General features: G+C 41.1%; 1 protein-coding gene across 3 annotated transcripts in view; it reads right to left on the reverse strand.

Annotated features, from left to right (window-relative positions):
- Positions 1–10,126, reverse strand: part of LOC109911705 (sodium-coupled monocarboxylate transporter 1-like) — a 71,904-nt gene that overhangs the window by 25,899 nt on the left and 35,879 nt on the right. For all 3 annotated transcript variants that reach the window (XM_048612032.1, XM_048612031.1, XM_048612033.1), the window contains exons 8-11: positions 7,116–7,204; positions 6,904–7,013; positions 6,205–6,272; positions 4,336–4,422 (exon numbers count right to left, since the gene is read on the reverse strand). In XM_048612032.1, the coding sequence (XP_048467989.1) occupies positions 4,336–4,422; positions 6,205–6,272; positions 6,904–7,013; positions 7,116–7,204 (354 nt within the window). The remainder of the gene's footprint in view (positions 1–4,335; positions 4,423–6,204; positions 6,273–6,903; positions 7,014–7,115; positions 7,205–10,126) is intronic.

Here is a 10,126-nt window from a genome sequence, read left to right on the forward strand (position 1 = left end):
CCTGGCACCAGGAAAGCAACATACCATTCCAGTGTCCTGTTTGCTGCCACAGTTGCTGTCAGTTCCCCTTACAATCGGTTCCCTATCATGACAGCTCTCCCAGTCTTTTCCCTCCTCTGTTGTGCAGCAGAGCCAACGGCAGTGCCACAAATTTGAGAGGCCATCCATACCAACAGTATCCAACATGGTATAGCTCTTTGAAAGGGGAATGGCCACATAAGACTCCTGCACTGCCTGCCCGCACTTACCAGTCTTCCTAGTAGTCACCCACACTTTTCTGTCTGTGTAGCTGTTATGTGTGACCAGCTCACTAAATTTGCCATCTCCGACATCCTCAGCATCATGGATGCTCCACAGTGAGTCCATTTGCAGCTCCAGCCACTCCATGCAGTGAATCAGCAGCTGCATCTCATCACACTTCCTGTATACACACTGACCATGGACACCGGAAGTGTTCCTGATTTCCCACATTATTACAGGCGGAGCATGGAAGAGAATTCTCCTTCTTGAACTTTCCAACTACATTCAATAAACTAGAAACTAATTATTCAAACTTACCCACAACTCATCAAATCAGATTTCTTGTTTTCCCTCTCTTTCTCTCACTCTTCTTAACAAACTACAAACGTCAAAAATAAGGACTTTACATTCTATCTCCCACCCGCTACTACTCTCTCAGTCCGTAAAGTTGGTTCCTAAGCAGCCAATTCTCTTGCCCCGCATCACTTTATGAAACCTGATGTCACCACTGGAGCTCTGCCTCTGGATTCAGTGATCCTCTCCACTCCTCTCCTGCTGCTGCTCTGACTGACCTCAGTCTGGGTCCTCCTACTCAGGTTTTTTATCTGGCAGCTCTGCTGCCACCGTTCATCCGCAGATTCACTGTACTCCACTCCACTCCTCTCCTGATTCTGCTCCAACTCAGGACAGATAGATTTACCACATCATGGTCAAATTATCCTACATGCATGAGCTGATAGTTTCACAACACGTGAAATGAAGTGATGGCTTGTCTTCACAATGACTGATTTTTGGTGGTCCTCCATTGTATATCCCAGTTACAGTTCTTCTATATATGAATGGATACATGTACTAGGACAATGTGAGGAAGGATGTGAAATGTGAGAACAACATGGGAACACCAGTCGTTGCCTGTAAGGGTGAGGTGAAATGGGATTTGAAAAATAGCTGGCACAGTGCGGAAGCTGTTAGCTATCGGTGTAAAGGTTGCAGCAGTGCTAAGTGTAGGAAAGTGAAGTGAAACGAAATATGTGAATGATAGGTATGAGGGGCGACTGATAGAAATCATTGATAGGTCAGTGATAGGGGTGTGGTAATTTGAACAGTAACTATGGTCGAATATGACAATACTTTAAATGAATCTGACTTGATTTCTTTCATTCATTCATGGGATACAGGTATCATTGGCAATGGCAGCGTTTATTTCTCCTCTTTAATTGGCCACAAGTCAGTTAAGAGTCAGCCACATTGCTGTGGGTCTGGAGTCACATGTAGGCCAGCCCAGGTAAGGATGGCAAATTTCTTTCGTTAAGGGGCATTACTGAACCAGATGGGTTTTTATGACAAAAAAAAAATGGCTAGTTTAGGAGATAACAAGGTGTAGAGCTGGATGAACACAGCAGGCCAAGCAGCATCAGAGGAGCAGGAAGGCTGACATTTCGGGCCTACACCCTTCTAATTGTCATTATCAGGTCAGCTCTTCAATCCAGATTTGCATTGGATTCAAATTTCACCAGAACGTTATCTTGGGTTCTGGCTTACTAGTCCAGTGACATTACTATTGCAGCACTGTTTCCCCGTACAGTGAGGTCAGTATATAAACAGTATACCATTACATCTAGTTGAACACGGCTATAACACCTGTCAGTGACCTATGGTTATCTGTTCTCACTGTTGTCTCATTCTCTATCTGCAGGGTGCCCTGTCTCCAATGTGGAAATAGAACATCTCTCTTCTTTTTCACCTCCTCTTTCAAGATTGCCTTGCAGCATGAGAAAACCTGGGTGCATGCTCTCTCCCATCATTAGCCACTGCTTTGTTTGTTGCACGATTCAAAATGATCCTGTCACCTCCAGCAGTCACGACGTACCTTCTGTATAAGAGGTGCAGGATATATTTAAGCAGTGCAGGATATATTTAAGAAGTGCAGGTTAACTTTAAGTATGTGTTATCAGACAACATTATTGGGCACTCTGCCTTTGTGTTCATTCCAGTTACTCCTGGCAACCTGGAACAATTATTACAATGAGCAGGTAGCACAAAGTTGGCATACTGTCTGCTTTCTCTTTGACTGATGTGGGGTAATTTCACATTGTGATTCTCATGCCTGTTTTTGGGGCTATCTAATTCAACCTTGAATTAATGAAGACCAACTTACAACTCCACAAAAAACAGCATCTGATCACTTCATCACTTAAATGCTAAATCTATATGTGCCTGTTTGAGTGCCTTCAGACAAATTCAAATGATGCTAATCAGTAATAAGGTCCAGAAGTATATATTAAATCTATTGTACAATATAATAGTTCTGAAACGGTTAATGCTGGAGGCTGCGAAAAGTTCTGGCCAGTGTGAAGATGTCATACAGGCTTAGGTAACAATAAGGCAGAAAGTCTTAAATCTTGTGAAGATTCATAGGTTTCTTATACTCTTGGTCACAATGTTCATTAACTTGGGTCTTGCTGAGAAGACACATTTTGACAAAACTTCTCTTGCTAAATCAGGTCATGTCACAAGAAGACCAAAGTCAAAAGGGAAATCAATATTTATACTGTATGACAGGAGAATGCTTATTGGTTAGCAAGTGAATTCTGATTGATAGAGGTGCTGCCATGGACAGTGCACGACATAATGATAGCTAAGGATTAACTGTCAGGCTTTGTGTTTTAAACAAGAAAAGTTGACTCTGACTGGGCAAGGTATTGCCTTGAGGTATGAACCAGGGAATGACTCTCACCTATTGCATTCTTTCTGTCTGGAAAGAACAGATTCTATGTATTGCAAAATGTATCTTTCAGTACATGCCTCAATTTGCAGCCTGAGAGAGGAACCCAAATCAAGTGGCAGCATAATTCTTTCTACAATCAGGATTATGTAACAAATGTTGTTCAATTGCAGAATCATACCTAATGTTGGGCACTGCATTGAGAGTTTTGGAAGCATGGGCTACTTGGCTACAGTCAGTAGCTTGCTTGTTGCTCTTTGATGCCATCCACCATCTTTGGGATGTGCAGCTATATATCTAGCATCACAACAGTGCTGAAATTCATATACCACATTAGTCTTTTGGGCGATAGGCCGACGTATCTTTTTCAGCAATACTCAAGTGCTGTATTGCTAAACTACGGTTTTTCTAATGTAACTTGAACCTGACTGATATCATACAAAAAAAAAATACACTTTGTTTAAGATAGCAGCTTCTTCCTGTTCAAATTTAATAACAGTTGTACCTCTATCACTGTAAACTGAACTGCCCCTCAGAACCAGTCCAGGAAAGAGGAATGGTAGTTGCACTCTACAGACAAATACACCTAAAACCAGGTATCATATTACCATGGGTACATATGAACACAGAAACAGAAGTAAACCATTTAGTCCCTCAAGCCTGTTCCACTGCCATTCATTGAGATCATGACTAATCTGAAACCAAATTTCATACAAATACCTTTGTCCCATAACGCTTAGATAAAACTTTATCAGTCAATCTCATCTTTAAAATTTACACCTGATCCAACATCAATTACAATTTGTAGAAGAGAAATCCAAATTATCACACGTTACATCATTTCGTGTTTTCTAATTTCACTCCAGAAAGGTCGAAATGGTTCTAACTTTTACACCATGTCCCTTGTCCTGACTATCCAACCAGCAGAAATAGTTTCTTTCGCTCTTCCCTACCTATCTACATTTCATCATAGAAACTTCAATCAAATCACTCTTTAATTTACTAATTCCATACAATACAACAGTATTTTGTATAATTTAACCCTTGCAACTATTTCTGGAAAATCAAAGTTCCAGTCCCCTGAGGCTAATATATCCCTCCAAAGGTGTGGTGCCCAGAACTGTTCACAATTCTCCCGGTGCAGTTGAACCAGGGCACTGTATAGTAGAAGTCTGGCATTTCGCGATTGTATTCTCTCACTTTCCTGATTTTTCATACATTTTGTTACTTTCACTTCTTGATGTACCTGGATCTCTTGGGACTTGCATTAATTGTCATTCGGTTCCCTATTTCCTCCCGAATTATTCATTTTAGTTCCAGACTGTTTGTAAAACCCCTTCATGAATCCCTGATGTGTGTCAGGTACTTACAATTGAATTAGCCCAACGGAATACCATGCCTAGCAGGAACAACCCGAGTAATGGACCACCAAGAATCCCAAAAATAGTGAGGGCAGCCTGGAAAACAAAGGAGAAAGTGGAGGGCTGATATATCTGAATGATATTTGTGACAGAGAAATGTGAAGCAGTTTGAAAAAGACAAATCATTGACACCAGTGAAAATCACTAGGTTTATGTTAATTCATCTGCCTCTCAGTTTAAAATAGGTTTTAATCTTTTGTCACCAGACTAACTAGTTACTTTTGATCCTTAGGTAAATTGTATGCTCTGAAGTACTGCTGCAGCTCTGGAATTGTAATATTTTAATGACATTTCCTGTTCTCTATTAAATTTTCTTCCTCCTGAAGGAACTGTCACTAAAAGTCCAGAATATTAATTTACTGAAAGCTCTGAAACAGAAAATGTTTTGTAATAGACATGCATTTCAACATAATGCTGTAAAATTGGGGCTGAACCCAGCACAAACTAAGAGGCAGATGGAATAGGCAGGATTTTCAGCAGCGTCTGAGGGCAGGAGGTGGGCACATAATTTCATGTCGCGCCCAGCGTGCCAATTTCCCAGATCCATTCTGTGCCAGTGTCATTTTCCAGTCAGCCTCTAGGTCACTGCATATGGTGAGGGCCAGTTCAGCTGCATGGAAACAACCTCCAAGCAGCAGACCAGGGGCTGGCTCTCCAGGCAGACTTAGAGGCCTCCCAGTCTACTTGAAGTGCAGCAGCAGGTATCCCACCATAATGGTGGCCTGGCTGTAGAGGCCATTGCATATTTTAAACATGAAATATTTACAGAGAGGATGCCACCATTTTGAAGTGTCCTCCCCTTCTCACTTATCTGCCATGTTGTTCTGCTACTGCTTTCAATGACTTCCTGTTAGCCCTCGACCCTTGAGGAGCACTCATCAATAGATGGCAAACTCAACTCCGGGGCCAGTAAATGGCCAAATCAAGGAAAATCATCGTGAATAATTTTCTCCCACAATGAGTGGCCTTCTGATCCCCATTTGAGCCTGACAGCAAGGTTCAGAGGTCCACAGGAAATATCCAGCCGATAAGATTGCAAGTAAAAACAGGTACAAAGAAGTAGCACAATATGTTTGCAAACTTCAGATCACGGGGATAAAGGTTCAGGCTGTTATCTGTTAGGAGATTTCTAAGCACATAGCTTGCAGCAGTTCAAGAAGACAGCTCACCACCACCGTAAGGGCAAATAAGGATGTGCAATAAATGCTGGCCCAGCCAATGATGCTCACATCCCATCCATAAATAAAAAAAAACCTTAGCAAGGCCTCAGTTGAAAGGACAGTAAGGGATGGGTATAAATGCTAACCCAGCATTTATTCAGCAGTTGGAACACAGTACGGTCTCCATCCGGGGAGGAATTCTTACTTGCACAAGTGTTTTGGGGTAAAAAGTGTAATTGGAATATACAAATCTGGCAACAGTGTCAGACCAAAGCTCTTACAACTAAATTGGGTTCCATATGCAGCTCAGACTAATGGAATTAACAATTTACTACCTCTGGATCTTGTCAGGTTTCTCAATTAAGCTTCTAGTAGCATAGGTCTGCAGTCCTAAACTGGCAATCTCTGAGAATCTGACCACTGAAGACTGGCACGAGAAATGGAAACCCCACATTGGTACAGTAGGAAAAGTTGAGGTGAGTGATTAATGTGCATTGTTGGAGGGTAGATCATGATTTCTCAGCTAAATTGTGAGCTCCCGAGAGTGGTTACTTCAAATGAGAGAATGTTGTTTGTGCAAGAGTCAGCCACGCTGATGAAGGCTAAAATTCAGCAGAGGTGAAGTCGAGTTACATCTAAAAACACGGATGAATCCTACCTGCAGTACGCCACCCATCACAGAGGACAATGCAGCCATTGTAATGCAGATGACTCCAAACATGAAGCCTACGAAACAAATGAGTAGCTAGTGTAGAAAAGAATATCCCTGCTAAATGCAGCATATTCATGGTCAAATACAGTAATTAACAATTCTCTTAGACAAATAGATGGTCTTCATTCCATAAGAGCCTTTCATGATGACTGTCCTACACTTGGCAATTTGCATTAATTCACGAATGGTCCATTGTGAATAACAATGAAAGGTCTCTTTGAGTTAGTGTTGAGTTTCCCAGTTGGTCATCTCCAATTAAACAGGAACTCATATCACTTGCAAATAAGAACAGTGTGATGATGAAGATGGCTCAAATAGGTTCTGAAAACTGATAGTACATTGTGCAGACCACCATCAAAGCTGTCAAGAGCTGATGAGTTATATCAGACAGGAACAATTGCAAGATTATATGGATTTTCAGAAAATACAGCTTACAAGTGGAGGGTAAGTCTGAGAGACAAAAACAGTTCCACAGTTTTAAGGTCCCAGGAAAGAATGAATTTGATGCGTAAATGCAGAGCTACCAGCACAGATTGGTGTTCATTTCCCGACTGAGAACGGGATCAACTCGTACCAATTCTATTTCCCACTTGGAAGTGATTTTTACATTTATTTGAACATTCGTAGTTGTGAAATCCAACTTACTGAGTCCCTTTGTGATCCAAAAAAGTTTCTGCTCTGAAAAACTGGTGAAAGGTTTGATGATGTCTTCCACTGTGACAGCAGCCAATGCATTGATGCTAGAGGAAACCGTACTAAAAAAAAACAATGAAACAGAATCAGGACTTCAACACTGAAGGAAACAGCATTAGAGAGAGATCAATTAGAAGGAACAAATGGATTCAGATGTACAGTACCTCAAAGTCCCACTGTATGCGGCTGCCACAAAGAGTCCTGGAACACCAGGATAATCCCTCATAATATCCATCACTAGGTATGGGAGCAACTAAAACACAAGAGTATAACAAACTTGATTTAGCACATTAAGACCCAATTACCGGGAGCCTTTTCTATCATATCACATGATGCGGCGAATTACTAAGGAATACCATTTAGTATTCAAGTAAAATTCTACCCTTCCCTGTTTGCTCAAGCAAGATCTCTAACAAATACTGTCCAACTCACCTTCATATCCCACGTTTTTTCGGAGAACAGTCTAGTTTTCCTGAAAAAAAACTCTCTACCCTTAGTGGGTCAAGTGAAAATCTGAGGGAATGCTGTCACTCAAGTGAAATCCAGTAAAACCTGGAAATGAACTGGGATTTCTCCACACTCATCTTGTACACCCATAACTTCAGTTTGGACCAGTCAGAAGGGACAGAACTGTCCCTGAAATGAGTACGGATTGGGGTTCCCAGGAATACCCCATAAATAGAAACAGACTCACATCTCCATCTTATTCTACAATTATACAATTATGAATCACATTTGGTACTCACTTAAGGATCTTTCTGGGGGAGTATTATTTGTGACATATGAACTTGAGGGATATTTCTGGGATTGTTTTCCATTCAGAGTCTTAGGAATTTCAGTTGGCTCCGAGACTAAGTCAATTTACAGGTACACATTAGACTGGAAGTAGGGGAAGGTTAACCACAATGGGTGGGACTGGATTGTGGGGAGAGGTGTGTGATTTATTTATATATAAAATAAATAATAATATCAATTACAACAGTAGCATTTCCATTTCAAAAGTAGTGCATGTGTTAAAGAAGGAAGAGGTCAGAAAGCCCTTCCAGAATAGTGACTTAATTCAGTATTTGTCAGAGAGGGAGAATCCCTGGAGAGTTAATGGAGGATTGTTTATACTATAATGGTTATGACATGAAGTATAAACATTTAAGGCCATCAGCTTGCTTTTGGTTCAGAGTAGGGATTGATTTTAATTTAGAAAACTGAGATTAAAATTTAGGGCACCTTAGAGACCTAAGATCAGAAGCAAGATATAGTTTCTCTGCTAGAAAGAATTATAGAACAATTCAGGGAAAGTATACTTGTCTTGTAACAGTTTGTTAAACTTTCAGACCAGAAGTATTTGGTTAGAAATCTGCAAATTATTAAACCACTGAGAAATTCTGTGCCAACAGTTTTTGGAGTAGTAATGTAAGAAGACTTCACAGTTCAGTATACAGGTCCAAATGAGCTGTATGCCAGGCTGCTGCTTGAGACAAAAGAGGAAGCACCAGGAGCTCTAACCCAAATCTTTAAATTGCCTCTGGCCTCAAGGGATGTGCCAGAGGACTGGACAACAGCTAATGTGGTTCCAATTTACAAGAGTATGGTAGAAATAGACCAGGGAACTACAGACCACTAAGTGCAACATCAGTAGTAGGGGGACAATTACAGAAAATAGTGAAGGAGAAAATTAATGTCTATTTAGAGACGCAAGGTTTAATCAGGGAGAGTCAGCATGGCTTTGTCAGAGGGAGGCCATGCCTAACAAATTTGATTGGAATTTTCCAGGTGATCAAGTGTGTAGATGCGAGTAGGGCAGTTGATGTAGTTTATCTCGATTTAAGCAAGGCCTTTCACAAAGGCCCACATGGCAAACCTGATAAAGCAAGTTAAAAACTCCTGGTATCCAGGGTAATTTGGTAAGTTGGATCCAAAAGTGGCAGGAGACAGCGGGTGCTGGTAGTAGGCTATTTGTGTGACTTCAGACGGTGTCCAGTGGCATTCCACAGGGATCGGTGCTGGGACCCTTGTTGTTTGTGATATTCATAAATTATATAGATGAGAATGTAAGTAAATTTATGGATGACACAAAGATTGGCTGCGTGGCTGCCAATGAGGAGGGAAGTCTTAGGTTTCAAGATAACAAAGACAGATTTGCCAGATCAGTTGCAGATGAAACATAACCATGATAAATGTGATTGATGCACTCTGGAAGAAGCAACAAAGCAATATTCAATGCAAAACAGGGCATGAGGATGTTTAGAGGAACAGAGGGATCTTGGGATGCTTGTTCACAGATCCCTAAAGATGGTTGAACAGGTTAATAGGGTAGTTAAGAAGGCATGTGGGATACTTGACTTTATCATTTGAGACATAGATTATAACAGCAGGAAGGTTATGTTGGAGCTGTACAGAACTTTGGTCAGGCTACAACTGGAGGATTGCATATAGTTTTGATCACCACACAATAGGAAGAATGGGTTCTGAAGAAGTGTCATTTGACTCGAAATTTTAACTTTGCTTTCCCTCCACAGATGCTGCAAGACCTGCTGAATATCTCCAGCAATTTCTGGCTTTGTGAAACACTTTTAAAGTGAAAGGCAGGAGGTTTGCAAAATATTTTAAGAAAACCTTTTTTACAGAGCTGGTGGTGGGTACAAGAATGTACTGTCTGGAAGGGTAGTTGAGGTGGGAAACCTCCCAAATTTTAAAAACTTCTTTTGCAGTGTCATAACATTCAAGGCCACGGTCCTGGTGTGGAAAAGTGGTACTAGTGTAGGTAAGAGGGTGTTTTGATGGTACACAGTCAAAGGGCCAGAGGGCCTCTTTTGCACTGAATGACTCCACAAAAATCTTTAATAGATACTGAAGCTACAGGTTAAATGGGCTTTATACATTTTACACTCTCTACTGAACTGAACTTGGAGTGGGATGTTAAAGCAGACGTTAGGACCCTGATTTCTGAGTGCATAGTACCTCATGGCATAAAGCTGAAAGCCCTAGGCATATGAAAGTGACCACCTCCCAACAGCAACTGGTATACTACTAGGCCAGAATAGGCACAAGAGGGCTAACCACTGAAATTTTCACCTAACCAGTCCATTTCCTTTCAGCAAAAAACAGCTTCAATTCCCCCCACCAACTATACAAGATGGTAGACAGAATAGCTATATCTGACCCAATAGGAATAGAG

This window comes from Rhincodon typus, chromosome 25 (assembly GCF_021869965.1).
Source record: "Rhincodon typus isolate 14 chromosome 25, sRhiTyp1.1, whole genome shotgun sequence".
NCBI classification, from domain to species: Eukaryota; Metazoa; Chordata; class Chondrichthyes; order Orectolobiformes; family Rhincodontidae; genus Rhincodon; species Rhincodon typus.